Here is a 16,433-nt window from a genome sequence, read left to right as displayed (position 1 = left end):
CTCCTCTGCTCAAAACAGCTGAGAGAGATGCATAGCCTCCCTATTCATGACCTGTGGGCTGGAGAGAAACAACATGCAGAGAGGAAGACACACACACACACACACACACACACACACACACACACACACACACACACACACACACACTTCAACATCTATAAACCGACGAGATGTTTGAGACTGAACAACCTGAACATTCAACAGATTTAAGATCGGGTTAATTGATCAGTGTCAACAAAAAGGAAATTAGAAAATCAATAACATCTTATTTCAAAACAGAATGATAAACTTATGAGCTCAGTAAAAACATGCGCCCAGCAGACTCCATCTTACCGGTGTGTGGGGATGGAAATGGGCGGTGGAGCTGTACACATCTCCCAGTGAAAAGGTCAAGAGGAAAGAAACTGTCATTTCTCTGGCTTAGCGTTGGCTTTAGCCACGCGGGTGGGCTATTACAGAGAGTTAGCCTTACATTGATTAGCTTTCACTGAGTACACATGACTGGAATATTCTCTCCACGCTTTCCTCAGTGGGACCCTCCCCGCGGCTCTGCGTAAGGCGAGGCTCGCAGCCGACGCTGCACTTATCAGGCAGATAGGCATCGGCAAACTAAGGATCGTGGAAATGGACTGGGAGGAAGCCGAGCACTCAGGTAATGGTGTGGAGGAAGATGCATTGGCAGCGAAGCACTGGGGTAATGGTGAGGCTTAGACAGAGATGAGGAACTGATAAGGTAAAGAAAAGGCGGGAGAGGCCACTGATCCATTCTGAGTGCGGAGCCCGCAGGACGATATTGTCTGGCCACTCGCTGATAACAAACACAAAAAACATGGTGAATTGACTTTGTTATGATCTCCATCCTCATGTAACACCCCCGTCTCCCTGCAGATTGTAACCCACACAAACTTTTAGCGTTAGCATGTGCTGCGCTCACATCTGCCCTCCCACAGGTCAGAGGCAATTCCAGGGCGAGTGAGAGGTGACTGCAGCCATCTGCTGGCTGCCGCATTTCTGCAAATTGGCAACTTGATGAGAAATCTGGAGCAAAAAATTGGCATGTGTTGTTTTCAACTGCCACTCACAGCAGAAAGAGAGTGTGAGGTCTTTGGAGGAAGGAGGCATGCATCGACGGGAAGTATCAGTTGCTCTCAAGTACAGCTGGAAAACTGTCACATCTTAATTGGTGATATCATCCAACTCCAATTGATAAAACCATCACAGATTAATCAGAACTTTCTTATGAAATGAAATTGGCCTTTTTTCTCCATTAGTTTATGATTAAAACTGAAAAGATTTCAACAGGAAATCGTGTCGTGGGACCATTTTTTCAATCATTAAAGTTTCTCTCTATGTTTCAAGCTCTGTAAAAACCCTCTGCTGTGATTCATATTTAGTTTAACATGTTTTCACACATTAAACTGGGTCTTACTTCCTGGTTGATAAATCTGCATCAGGCCTGGAGCCCCGCCCACCACCTGCTGGCTCCAGGTGGACAGGTGAAAGAGCAGAGAGTTGTAATAAATTATATACAGTGGCTTCAGAGACGAGTCACAGCCCTTCACTTCTTCCACACTTCATTATGTTGTAGATTTAGATTTAAATGGATAAACTCGTCATTTTTGCCCATCAATCTACGATCAATAACCCACGATGACAAAGTGAAAGTGCTCCGGGTCACATTCGTGCTGAAAGGTGAACCGTCACTCCAGTCTCAGCTCACAAGCACTGAATCTTGATGCTGCCACCGTCATGCTTCGCTTCATCTTCTTCCTCCTGCTCTCAGAGGCCTTTAAATGTCATTTGACAAACTCCAGCAGGATGAAATATAAAGCTAACACTTTGACTCACGGCGGCTTCTGCCTCGTCTCTCCACCACAAAGACCTGACTGATGGAGAGATGGTCGTCCTTCCGGTAGGTTCTCCATCTCTGACTGAAGCTCTGTCACAGGGGCCGTCAGGTTCCCGGTCACTTACTCAGGTTGGACAAACAGCCAGACTTCTTCCATTTCATGATTACTGAGGCCACTGTTCTCCTGGTACCTCTCTCAGAGCTTTAGAAACCTCGTTTTAAACCTCTGCCCTGAACGCACCACAGCGTCATCCTGCAGGTCTACAGACGGTTCACCGGACTTCCTGTCTTGGTTTTTGTCCTGACATAAAAACACACAGACTCATCTCAAGATTCACCTGATCAACATTTTGTAAAGTGTAAATTTTTACTGATGGGCAAAGAGTTTTAATGAAGGGGTCTGAAGATTTCCTGAAACCACTATTTTATACATTTTATATCTGAAATATTATCAACACTGCACTGACTTGTAGACAGCATGTTGAAGTTATATGTGGTTCAGGTGAAGCTGCAGCAGAACAAGCTTTAATGCAACATACTTATGATATTATCACCCAGTAAAGTAGTTGAGGTGAAGTTGGTCACAAACTGTTACCTATTGACAAAGCCAGTAGATTAGAATAACATCTATTTGACGTCTATTTTGGTCTCCACCAACGTCCTGAGAAAAACCTGACACCTTTGACACGACGCGTGATTTCATCAACTGTTCAGATCGGATCATACGACTCTTTACTTCACGAGCTCATCTTATATTTCCTGTCAGGAGCTTTCAGAAAAAAGCTTGTCAGCTGATTGGACGAACTATGTGTCTATCATATGACATAACAGGAGAGCGCCGAAGAGGAAACTTCTGACGAGCTTTGAGAGCAAGTCGTCTTTCCAGGGGAACTAACAGTCACTTCCAGTAGCTCCTCCCTCGCAGGACTGTGATTGGTCCAAACCACTGAATGTAAAAAGAAGTGTGGTACCAGAGGAAGAGTTAATCATTGCCAGACGACCTCAGACCTCAGAGTCTTACCTGGGTGAAGTTGTCCAGGGCCTTATGCAGGTTGGCGTGCATCCCAGTAGGAGGTTCATTGGTGATCTTGATGGAGTTCTCCAGGATGCCCTGTGGGATGATGTGGCCCTCGGGGGTGGAGGACGGCTCAGCGCTGACAAACACTCTGAAGCCCCCGTGGCTCCCCTCGGCGTGCTGCTCCAGAAGTTTCTCCAAAGTGCCGAGCCAGCGAGCCACCAGGTGGATGTTCTGCAGGGAGGGGGCAGCAGGAAATTGCATGTTATGGGCGGGGGACGGGCCGGGGAGAGGCTGGAGAGCCTAAACTCCAACCCGAGAATGTTTTCTGTTGGATATCTGTGAACGTCTGGGCTTTAATGGATAACACATAATAGCTTAATTAGATACTTGATGCTGGAATTGCCTGTATAATTTATTTTTGTAATGACAACTAGCAAAAAGGAGCAATTAAAATGTTGCATATTCTCCTCTCTTCGCTGTGACTTTGATGTGGCACCAAATTAAACGGTACACAGCACTCGAAACCCATTTCCAGGTTGCTGACATTAAGCGTCCGTTCTCCGGCGTAACTTCAGCCCCACTTTTCTGCACATTCATCTCTCGGAGCTGCGCGGACATCGGAGCCGACTTGTACTATCACACAAGCATGGATGAGCTCAATTTTCCATCTCGACTGTCCTGACACTTACAGGATATCCTGTGAATGATAAGAGTCAGCCAAGCCCCCCCACGTCTCACCATGCAGCACTGCCCATTCCCTAAATCTAATTACAGCACTAATAACTCCAGTCATTAATTCATAAGCCTCTTTACTTTCTCATTTCCCTCTGCTCTCCATATTTAATCTTCCTTATGATGGCTGGAGTTCGCCCTCTTTCCGTGCGACGGGACACGACACCGAGAGGAGCGTCAAATTTTTGGGAGAGTCGTTGGAAAAAAAAAAGAAAAAGAAAAAAGAGAGAAAAGTTTAACGTTGTGTGAGAGAGGAGTCCGTGAGGAGCTGGAAGCTGAGACGGGGATAAGTTAGTTTGCCTCTCGATGCCTTTGAGAGTAATGAATAGTATACAAATTAAAAGTCTGAATTCAAGTGCTTTTTCATCAAGCCACAGTACAACCCTTTCCTCTTGGCATGTGAATACTTTGGCAATAAAGGGAGCCAACAGAAGTGAGAGACTGCCTCAGAACTTGTCACTGTAATGAAACCATTCATCCTCTGGCTGCAGGGGGAGAAGAGGGGGAGGGAGGGAGGGAGGGAGGGAGAGAGAGACAGACAAGCAGGCCGACAGACAAACAAACAAGACGGAGGAGCAGCCACTATTTTATGGCTTTTTAATTAACTTTCAGGTGCAACATTTTTTGTTTCCTCAACGTCTTCTTGATAAGGGCCTTCCAGCCCCTGTGATGACGGCGCTGATACTACATCAAAGAGTCACCTATTTACATAATAATATAAAAGTTGAATCTAAAACCCATTTGAAGACACCACTGGCAAGGTCTTTGATGCATTGCTATCAAACACAACCTGAGGGAGAGCACAATGGCACACCCAACTGCCTATCACGCACACGCACTCCTACAATAGCAAACATAAACACACGCAGGTGCGCGCGCAGCATCGTTCCCCTTTTTCAGCGCGCAGGAACACATTCGTCAAGGAGCGGCGCCGAGGACAGCCGCACAGCTGGGCTCCGGCTCCGAGGAGGCGCGCCCCGCGGTGGAGGAGCAGCCAGACTCCAGACTGATGCAGGAACACGCAGAACGGGACGGAGGCGCTGACAGCGTGACAGACTGCTGAGTCCAAAGTTAAAAAAAACGCAGAGGATAAATACGCAGGAAACAGTTTGTGTTCCCGTTCCTGATCGTCAGCTAACTGCAGGAATTACTTTTTAAAAAAACACACAAGGAAAATAACTTTGGGTAGAAGTCGTGTTCATTTTCTACAAAGACCATATCAGATGAAACTCCTGAGGGTGAAAGATAAGAAACTACAGCAGGAAATATCTGATGGAGTCATTTAAAAAGTTTAAAGAATAAGACTCACATAAAAACAAAAGAATCTCCCAATTATCTGTCTGTCTGTCTGTCTGTCTGTCTGTCTGTCTGTCTGTCTGTCTGTCTGTCTGTCTGTCTGTCTGTNGACAGGAGACATGAGAGCGTCAGTGGATCAGAAGACAGTGTGTGAGAGCAGTAGGAGCCAGAGGGAGGAAGGGAGGAATTAAATTTGTGGTAAAGTTTAGAAATTCATTGGAAAATCAATGTAATTTTTTTTAAGCGGCAACAGATGGTTGACAGTCAGATGACACAGAGATGTGAACCGTATCAGTTATGTAGACACGGTGCCAGAAATTTGGAAATGTCTCTTCTCTCCAAAACACACATAGTTACAGTTTCATCCAGCAAAAAATTGGATGAAGTTCGGAGTAGATGGTCTGAGCACTGAACTGTTCTCTAACTTCTCTCTCCATCTGTTTTTTGTATTTCTAATTTCCTCGCAAAATCTCTTTTTTTTCTCTCCTATGCACCCTAAGCTCCTCCACTTTCTTTTTCCTTCTTTCTTGTTATTTTTTTCTTTTCTTTCTCCCCTCCTAGCTTTATTTTGGTCTCTCTCTCTCAGTCACTTATTTCATCCTTTTATTATATCCCCATACTTATCCATCCTCTCTCACACACACACCCACACCCACACCCACCCACACACACCCACTCTGTCCCAATGGGCTGCTTTCAGACTTTCTGCATCTCTGTCTCTCAGGCCCATCGGAGCAGGAGCTGCTGTTCTGTTGTATAATTGCCCGTCGGCTGAAGGGACCGTTGACCCGGCCCCTCCACTGATGGAGCCGGGCCTGGCAGTGGGAGAGTAAAGGTGTGACTGTGAGACAAGAAGAGGAGGAGGACGGCTGAGATGAGAAGGTGAGGAGGGGGAGGGAGAGATAGCAGGTTGGCAGAGAGGGGGGGCGGGGCGACGTGAGAATTGATAAGAGGGTAGATGCAGTGTAGAAAATGATAAGAAAGTTACGCGGCAGAATGAGAAGGTGGGAAGAGGAATAGAAGAGAGACGATGGAGTGTTATGTATCTGGAAAAGATACTGTTGGTGAAAACAGGAGAGAGATGAGAGTATGATACCTCCCCCTCCCCTCTGGTTTCCTCTCCCTCCCCTGCCGGTGCCACGGGGGTGGCTCGCAGCAGGCAGACGAACGGACAGCCGATGATAAAGCGAGTGGGAGGTTTGTTGCCAGGGGGACAAGGTCTTTTTAAGCCCATCGATCGGGATTCTTATGCAAAGGTAATTAAACAACTGCTTGTCTGTGCTATCCTGAGTCTTCAGCAGAAGAGAGTGATGGCATCCCAGTCTCTCTCTCTCTCTCTCTCTCCCAGCTGTGTGAATTAAAAGAAAAGGGTGTCCCGCAGTGCCCGGTCTGCGGTTCATATCTGTCGATACTCCCCATTAAAATTCCACCAAGGTTTCCACTTAAAATGCAAACGCCAGCCTTGCCCTCCAGATAAGAGGAGAACAGACACCGCGGCTGTAGATATTGTACTGTATAATGCCGCCGCCCTTTCACTTAGGAAATTTCTGCAGAAAATTAAATTCACTTTTCAATGCAGATGAACCTGGGAGGAAGGCAAACACCCCACTGAGTGTGCAATGAAGAACAATGTGATAATACAACTCCACTCATTCACAACACACACAGATAAAGGAAATGCCACCTGAAACTGCCCCTGAATGTAAAATCACTGACATAAATTAACCCTGTATTCATTTTACAAAGTGTGTTACAGATTAGAGTGTCACAGATTGTTTCCTTGTGTTTTTTTTTTTTTGTCCTGTCACTGTTGTATTTGGTGCCTTTGCACAGGTCCTGAATTTCTGCCCACCTGCTCCCCTCCCAGGCTATGGGTTATTGTAAGTTATTAAGGACCATCCCCCTCAACCAAACTGGTAATGTGAAAATAGTTAAAGCGCTGCCGATAACTGAAGCACACGTGTCTGCAAATATATCTTCTTACTCGGATCAACACCATAAGTACAAACGCCAGGAAAGTGTAAAATATGGGAAACTTTAACGTGTTTCTTGACTATGGATATAACTCTGCTTGTGACTTTATCCACCATGTTTGAAACTGGAATTTACAGCAGGGAAAAAAGCCAATCCTCCATTTCGTAACTAGAGAAAGAGTATAAAAATAAAATGTTGAGATGATTTATTTTTACACTGCAGAAATTCACTTAGATTAAACAGAATTGAAAACAGTCCTGATATCTGTCAATGTAGCCGGACACTTCAAAGTTTATTGCCTTTGCGTCTTGTAGTTAAAAAATCTCATCATCAATGAGTTTAAAAATGAATCTTGTCCAATCTCTCAGTGTAAGATTTCAAAAAGGAGGAATGCATGAATTTATTCACACTTCAAAAGACTAGCACAAGCTTCTGCTCCCGTCCTCCAGAAGTAAAGTAGAGAGAGGAAAACACTGAAAGAGCATGTTCAGCGGATCAGACTGTCTCTCTCTCTCTCTCTGCAATGGGCGCGGGGCGTTAGCAGTAAATACGCAAAGAGCCTGGTGGTAGTTAAGCCTACTTGATTCCCGCTGCACGGCCGAGTGGTGATATTCAACTCCAATCTGTCCGAGACTTGATTTGCCTCTCCACCCCACCATGCCGAGCCAGCGAGCCACCAGGTGGATGTTCTGCAGGGAGGGGGCAGCAGGAAATTGCATGTTATGGGCGGGGGACGGGCCGGGGAGAGGCTGGAGAGCCTAAACTCCAACCCGAGAATGTTTTCTGTTGGATATCTGTGAACGTCTGGGCTTTAATGGATAACACATAATAGCTTAATTAGATACTTGATGCTGGAATTGCCTGTATAATTTATTTTTGTAATGACAACTAGCAAAAAGGAGCAATTAAAATGTTGCATATTCTCCTCTCTTCGCTGTGACTTTGATGTGGCACCAAATTAAACGGTACACAGCACTCGAAACCCATTTCCAGGTTGCTGACATTAAGCGTCCGTTCTCCGGCGTAACTTCAGCCCCACTTTTCTGCACATTCATCTCTCGGAGCTGCGCGGACATCGGAGCCGACTTGTACTATCACACAAGCATGGATGAGCTCAATTTTCCATCTCGACTGTCCTGACACTTACAGGATATCCTGTGAATGATAAGAGTCAGCCAAGCCCCCCCACGTCTCACCATGCAGCACTGCCCATTCCCTAAATCTAATTACAGCACTAATAACTCCAGTCATTAATTCATAAGCCTCTTTACTTTCTCATTTCCCTCTGCTCTCCATATTTAATCTTCCTTATGATGGCTGGAGTTCGCCCTCTTTCCGTGCGACGGGACACGACACCGAGAGGAGCGTCAAATTTTTGGGAGAGTCGTTGGAAAAAAAAAAGAAAAAGAAAAAAGAGAGAAAAGTTTAACGTTGTGTGAGAGAGGAGTCCGTGAGGAGCTGGAAGCTGAGACGGGGATAAGTTAGTTTGCCTCTCGATGCCTTTGAGAGTAATGAATAGTATACAAATTAAAAGTCTGAATTCAAGTGCTTTTTCATCAAGCCACAGTACAACCCTTTCCTCTTGGCATGTGAATACTTTGGCAATAAAGGGAGCCAACAGAAGTGAGAGACTGCCTCAGAACTTGTCACTGTAATGAAACCATTCATCCTCTGGCTGCAGGGGGAGAAGAGGGGGAGGGAGGGAGGGAGGGAGGGAGAGAGAGACAGACAAGCAGGCCGACAGACAAACAAACAAGACGGAGGAGCAGCCACTATTTTATGGCTTTTTAATTAACTTTCAGGTGCAACATTTTTTGTTTCCTCAACGTCTTCTTGATAAGGGCCTTCCAGCCCCTGTGATGACGGCGCTGATACTACATCAAAGAGTCACCTATTTACATAATAATATAAAAGTTGAATCTAAAACCCATTTGAAGACACCACTGGCAAGGTCTTTGATGCATTGCTATCAAACACAACCTGAGGGAGAGCACAATGGCACACCCAACTGCCTATCACGCACACGCACTCCTACAATAGCAAACATAAACACACGCAGGTGCGCGCGCAGCATCGTTCCCCTTTTTCAGCGCGCAGGAACACATTCGTCAAGGAGCGGCGCCGAGGACAGCCGCACAGCTGGGCTCCGGCTCCGAGGAGGCGCGCCCCGCGGTGGAGGAGCAGCCAGACTCCAGACTGATGCAGGAACACGCAGAACGGGACGGAGGCGCTGACAGCGTGACAGACTGCTGAGTCCAAAGTTAAAAAAAACGCAGAGGATAAATATGCAGGAAACAGTTTGTGTTCCCGTTCCTGATCGTCAGCTAACTGCAGGAATTACTTTTTAAAAAAACACACAAGGAAAATAACTTTGGGTAGAAGTCGTGTTCATTTTCTACAAAGACCATATCAGATGAAACTCCTGAGGGTGAAAGATAAGAAACTACAGCAGGAAATATCTGATGGAGTCATTTAAAAAGTTTAAAGAATAAGACTCACATAAAAACAAAAGAATCTCCCAATTATCTGTCTGTCTGTCTGTCTGTCTGTCTGTCTGTCTGTCTGTCTGTCTGTCTGTCTGTCTGTCTGTCTGTNCCCCTCAGGAACATGACTGCAGCGTGTCATGGAGCTCATGTGACAGACAGGAGACATGAGAGCGTCAGTGGATCAGAAGACAGTGTGTGAGAGCAGTAGGAGCCAGAGGGAGGAAGGGAGGAATTAAATTTGTGGTAAAGTTTAGAAATTCATTGGAAAATCAATGTAATTTTTTTTAAGCGGCAACAGATGGTTGACAGTCAGATGACACAGAGATGTGAACCGTATCAGTTATGTAGACACGGTGCCAGAAATTTGGAAATGTCTCTTCTCTCCAAAACACACATAGTTACAGTTTCATCCAGCAAAAAATTGGATGAAGTTCGGAGTAGATGGTCTGAGCACTGAACTGTTCTCTAACTTCTCTCTCCATCTGTTTTTTGTATTTCTAATTTCCTCGCAAAATCTCTTTTTTTTCTCTCCTATGCACCCTAAGCTCCTCCACTTTCTTTTTCCTTCTTTCTTGTTATTTTTTTCTTTTCTTTCTCCCCTCCTAGCTTTATTTTGGTCTCTCTCTCTCAGTCACTTATTTCATCCTTTTATTATATCCCCATACTTATCCATCCTCTCTCACACACACACCCACACCCACACCCACCCACACACACCCACTCTGTCCCAATGGGCTGCTTTCAGACTTTCTGCATCTCTGTCTCTCAGGCCCATCGGAGCAGGAGCTGCTGTTCTGTTGTATAATTGCCCGTCGGCTGAAGGGACCGTTGACCCGGCCCCTCCACTGATGGAGCCGGGCCTGGCAGTGGGAGAGTAAAGGTGTGACTGTGAGACAAGAAGAGGAGGAGGACGGCTGAGATGAGAAGGTGAGGAGGGGGAGGGAGAGATAGCAGGTTGGCAGAGAGAGGGGGGGCGGGGCGACGTGAGAATTGATAAGAGGGTAGATGCAGTGTAGAAAATGATAAGAAAGTTACGCGGCAGAATGAGAAGGTGGGAAGAGGAATAGAAGAGAGACGATGGAGTGTTATGTATCTGGAAAAGATACTGTTGGTGAAAACAGGAGAGAGATGAGAGTATGATACCTCCCCCTCCCCTCTGGTTTCCTCTCCCTCCCCTGCCGGTGCCACGGGGGTGGCTCGCAGCAGGCAGACGAACGGACAGCCGATGATAAAGCGAGTGGGAGGTTTGTTGCCAGGGGGACAAGGTCTTTTTAAGCCCATCGATCGGGATTCTTATGCAAAGGTAATTAAACAACTGCTTGTCTGTGCTATCCTGAGTCTTCAGCAGAAGAGAGTGATGGCATCCCAGTCTCTCTCTCTCTCTCTCTCTCCCAGCTGTGTGAATTAAAAGAAAAGGGTGTCCCGCAGTGCCCGGTCTGCGGTTCATATCTGTCGATACTCCCCATTAAAATTCCACCAAGGTTTCCACTTAAAATGCAAACGCCAGCCTTGCCCTCCAGATAAGAGGAGAACAGACACCGCGGCTGTAGATATTGTACTGTATAATGCCGCCGCCCTTTCACTTAGGAAATTTCTGCAGAAAATTAAATTCACTTTTCAATGCAGATGAACCTGGGAGGAAGGCAAACACCCCACTGAGTGTGCAATGAAGAACAATGTGATAATACAACTCCACTCATTCACAACACACACAGATAAAGGAAATGCCACCTGAAACTGCCCCTGAATGTAAAATCACTGACATAAATTAACCCTGTATTCATTTTACAAAGTGTGTTACAGATTAGAGTGTCACAGATTGTTTCCTTGTGTTTTTTTTTTTTATAATTTGACACTTTATACATTTTGTATTTTGTTCAAATGCCCCAAACGATAATTGGATCCACCTGGAAGTTAATATGAAAACAAATAAGGTGTTGTGTGGCTCCTCGGTGGATGGTGAATTTCTGTGGTATTTCTTCTGCATTATATTTGATACCACAGTGAGATATTTTTGTCTGTGTCTGTACAGTGTGTACAGAGTGTGTGTATGAGTGTACTGTACCTGTAATATGACCCAGTGGCCGTTCTTAGCTGCCAAATCGAGGGCTTGTTCAGCTATAATCTCCTGACCTTGACCCAGAGAAACATTATGGAAATTCTTGTTGTCAAACGTGTAGCCCAGCTTCTTCCCTGGAGGAAAACACACAAGTGTCATTTCAAACACAAATACCTTCCATTGTTTAACTCAGAGGCTTCAAACAGCATTTTAAAAAATGTGCATGTTTCATCCTGCGGAGAGTTAGAAAAGAAGATCAATGTCTCTTATTTGTCTATGATTAGCCTAGCTTAGCACAACAACTGGGAGCAATGGTGAAGAGTGAGCCTTGATTAAAGGTAAAAAAGAAAAAAAGAGTTAATAACATTTTTAAAAGGGCGCCCAAGAGTTTAGAAAACGAACAAATCAGGAAGCTTAATTAATACAACAGAACTTTTCATTCGATGGAGCTACACGTTATTTCCCTCTATTCCAGTTTCTCTGCTAAACTAAGCTAAACCTTTGACAGCTACACGTGATCTGTGCTAAGCTATAGGCTAAACCTTTTGACAGCTACAAGTTTGTTTGTATCTTCATTCACAGAATCCGCCAAAGGCATTTTCCTTAAGCACATTGAATCATCAGGTAGCTTTTTGGCCAAGCTAGGCGGCCACTAGCATGACATGCATACAAACACTTCCTGTTTTGATGCTCAGTGAAAGATCTGAAAGCAAATGAAGCACTGAATGATTTTTGAGTAATCTATTGTGACAGGTGACCTGCTGAGCTGCTGTGTAGTTCTGAACTGAACTTAAACCATGCAACATACTGAACAAAACAGACACAGGCACCTTAGCATCATTGGTGTTATGAGCAGTTAAAAGCTGCAAACTACAGTTGTACTGAGCGGCAGTGATAATGACCTCATCTCTGAGGTCTCACAAAGACATTAAATGAAGCAAATTCCCCAAGAGGTCGCAGCATTGTTTAACTTCACAGGCGGCAGATGGTTCAGTGACTCGGCTTACTCGATTCCTGCCGTCGAAAGATTTCATTCAAACTGTACCATTACCATCGTCTGTTCATTAACCACTCCAAACCTGAAAGCAGGCGGGGGTTCTGTCCCGGGGATATTAGTCCCCTGCAGAGCATACAAAATCACATCATCTATCTAATGAGAATCTAACTGAAGCCTAATACAACAAGAACCAATAATCACAGCTGTATAGAAAAGCCCTCTTTCTGGCTCGGCTGCTTGCTCCTCATCATCAAACATCTCCCTCTCGCTTCGATGGTGACTAACTACACTCAAGAGAGATCAGGGTGGTTTGATAATCAATAATCACACCCCTCAGGCAGTTCAGTAGGAAACGCCGCCTCTTATCACATTAGGTGAGGATGGAGGATTTCAGTACAGGGTCAAAGTCTTTCTACAACAGGTCTAAGCTGATTCACCCACCTGCTGCTGCCGCTGCTTCCCAACCGGTGTAGATGTTCATTTTGTTTACGACAGAAACAGAAAACCCGAGGGATGTTAAGTAGAGTGCACGGGCTCCGCCAAACAATCCTATTGCACATGCTGTATGTGAGATGTTTAATTGTTTTAAATTTACAATACACGATATGTACAAATTTTGTTCTTTTACTCATTTAAATCCTGTTCAAACCAAATCTGTGAGATCCGGATATTTTCCTTTGATCTGCCACCAAGTTCAAACTCACAGATCTCAACACCATAAATACGTTGATTCTTTAACGATACCTCGAGATCAAACATCATTTCCTGATAAACTGACAGCGCTCAAAAAATGTCCCACAATCTCACAATGTTTAGGAAGGTGATAAAAAAAAAAAATTCTGGATCTGCCCCTTTAAATGATCAGCACCAAGACGATGTAATGTGTTCGGTCCGGGCCCCATCCCCCATCCTTCCACCAGCATAGTGCAAATCAGCTCATGCTTTTTCGACGTGCTAACAAACCAACAACAAACAAAACATGTGAAAAATTACAGTAACCTCTTGACGGAGCCGACTGTGATGATGAATGACTGGATAGAAAACACACAGGGGGATTGGTTAAGCAGGAAACATTGGAAATCTCCTGGTTCCTGTAAACTGATGCAAACGTGAATATTTCATACAGCTGACTTCAAATACACACACACTGAATCAATTTGGCAGCCAGATTCAAAAGTGTCCAAGCTGTGATGGCGCCGCGCTTCGGGTCAGGTTGTTTTGGGCTTTATGTTTGGTCAAACAGCACGTCCTGCTTGCCGTGCGAACATTAATTCATACAGGAACGTAAAGTAACTCTCACACCAGTGACATTTACTTTCCACTGCCCCTAACACAGCAGCGTGGCGTCTCATATATTTGTGACCTTTAGTATAATCTCCTTCAATCTAGCCCAAAGCCTGTTGTGCATTGGCAGTGATAGCTGATATCACGCACGACACACCAGCAGATTGTGTTTGCCTCTGACTGATAATCCTACGCAGAGAATCAAAAGTGGGAATCATGGAATGCAGGTACGGCGGCCAAATACGCGGGGGGGCAAAATAGGGGGGCAGCAACATGCACCTCATTCAATAGGCTGAATCCACAAAAAGCCTGCACGTTCCCACGCCGTAAAGAAATGGCGGATAAATTGGAAATATGTACGCTCTGATAAAAGTCCAGAACACACTCTGAGGCTGATTTACGGCTTATTAGAGATAAAAAAAAGAAAAAACAAGCCGAGAGCATTACCATGTTTCTCCACATCCTTCAAAGCGGTCAACTCCAGGAGAGAGATGAAGCAACATGGGCGTAGCTGACTCGACTCTTTCAAAGGAGGACGGCGAAGTCAGTGATCTGCCAATCAGTACTTGCTTCCAGTTTCTTCCTCTACATAGTCTCTGCAGGTGGAAGAGAGAATATGACTCAGCTTCCCCTCAACACAATTTTTATATCTTGACCGACAAGCCTGAAAACTGAAGAAGAGTGGATTCTTGTGAAGCGCAGGCGGAGGAGAGACAGGCTGCTTATACAAATCTGTTTAACCTCTAAATCCTTTCAAACATCCTGGTTTGTTCACCCCCCCCCCCCCACCCTCTCCTCCGGTTGTCCCCATTGGAGCTCTCACCCTGAATTTAACCAGACATTACACATTCTTCCCATTTAAGATCAGATTAAGTTAAAGATACCAAAACACAGAAAATAGATATTTGGATGGATTATTCAAAATGACACAGTAATTTAAAAAGGGCATTTGTCTTTGGTGATTGTTTCTCTTCCACAGGCGCTTTCAGCCATCGTTGCGTTACAAGACAAGAGGTTATTAATTGCGTCCTGTGTGCAGTGGTCGTCAGGACAAGATGGAGGCCGCCGCGACGTCGCTAATGGAAAGTGAACGCGACGGGCCGCGGCTAGCTGGTTAGTGCTAACACCAGTAGAAGGAAAGACGTGATAGAGACAAGAGTTTAACGTTGGTGATTTGTTCCCACCTCTGGAGACAGATGTGATTGGTCAATATGCAAATTTAGATGAAACTGGCAAGATAGATAGATAGATAGATAGATAAGGATAGATGGATTAGATGGATGGATAGATGGATGGATGGATAGATGGATGGAATAGATGGATAGATGGATAGATGGATGGATAGATGGATAGATGGATAGATAGATAGATAGATGGATAGATGGATGGATGCTGATAGATGGATAATGAGATAGATGGTAGATGGATGGAAGATGGATGGATGTATAGATGGATAGGATGGATAGATAGATAGATGATAGGATGTGGATGGATAGATGATGGATAGACGGATAGATGATAGATGGATGGATAGATGGATAGATGGATAGATAGATATGATAGATAGATAGATGGATAGATGGATAGATGATAGATGGATAGATGATGGAAGATGGATAGATGGATGGATGGATAGATAGATAGATAGATAGATGGATAATAATACTAATGAGTGTACGGCCCCTCCCTCTCTGCCTGCAGTGCTTCACCTGCAGGACGCCGAAGTGACGCAGTGTCGGCCTCCTCTACCAGTCTGGTCTCACTGTCTCTCTCTGCATCCAACCTTCCTTTCACAGCTGACGCAGTTTCTCTTCACACCTCAGGCCTCTTGTAAATAGTTGGTTGTTCTATTTCCAATAAACCTTCAGTTGACACTTTAACCTGAACTTGTCCTCCTCTTTGTCACACGTATTGACCACTGTGTACCTGTTAAAGCTGTGTAATTGCAGCTATTTCAGTGTGAGCAACAGGCCGCCCCGTTCGACTCAGACTAACAAGCCAAAGTTAGCGTTCACCGCGTAACCTCGATCCTTACAGATCACAGAGCAGAGGTCAAGCTGTGATTCACCTCTATGACGGCCGTAGCCGTCATGCGAATCGTGCCTCAGCGCCCTCATCATGCACAGCTTCTGAAGCAGGTTTTGCTCTTCACTCCTGGGGAATTTCTCTTTTTCCGGACACTCGGACTCCACAAACTTCTTCCAGCGTTTGGCCGAACTTCGATGTCTCGGTCCAGTTTCCGAAACTCGGTCCATGGAGCACAAGGGCCTGTGAGGAGGAGGAGGAGGAGGAGGGAGGAAGGAGGCAGCGAAGAAAAGTGACTGTGCTGCTGCTCTGTGATCATGTATGCTCATTAACATTTCACAATACGCAGCAAAAAGACCACTTTAAATTGCAAAGTTTTGAGGGAAAACAGACAAAAAAAGAAAAGACAGGAGGCTTATCTTCCTCAAGCCTATATAAATAATATTTATTCAAACGGAAATGCCTGAGTAAAACATGATCCCTTATAGCGGGACGGGGCGGGAGGACTGGAATATGCAATCCGCTGCTTAAGCAGTGGGGTGTTTCAGTGTGATGCCCCAGCTGACAGACGCCTTATCTCATCCTGCGGAGAACAGCAGTCGTCACGCAGTACAGCTGCAGCAGGTACAGCCCCTGACAGAGTATATACACACCACACTGCAGGTGATAAGCTGTCTGTGCTTATAAAACACGAGGAGACACGCCGAGTACGA

At 45.2% G+C, this 16,433-nt stretch overlaps 1 protein-coding gene across 1 annotated transcript in view; it reads right to left on the bottom strand.

The window, feature by feature from the left end:
* Positions 1 to 16,433, bottom strand: part of dnah9 (dynein axonemal heavy chain 9) — a 148,784-nt gene that overhangs the window by 13,621 nt on the left and 118,730 nt on the right. Inside the window, exons 70-71 of the mRNA XM_022742269.1 lie at positions 11,421 to 11,548; positions 2,871 to 3,098 (exon numbers count right to left, since the gene is read on the bottom strand). Coding sequence (XP_022597990.1) covers positions 2,871 to 3,098; positions 11,421 to 11,548 — 356 coding nt within the window. The remainder of the gene's footprint in view (positions 1 to 2,870; positions 3,099 to 11,420; positions 11,549 to 16,433) is intronic.

This window comes from Seriola dumerili, unplaced genomic scaffold, assembly GCF_002260705.1.
Source record: "Seriola dumerili isolate Sdu_G_001 unplaced genomic scaffold, Sdu_1.0 BDQW01000068.1, whole genome shotgun sequence".
Lineage (NCBI taxonomy): Eukaryota > Metazoa > Chordata > Actinopteri > Carangiformes > Carangidae > Seriola > Seriola dumerili.
This window is presented reverse-complemented; position numbering and strand designations above follow the sequence as displayed.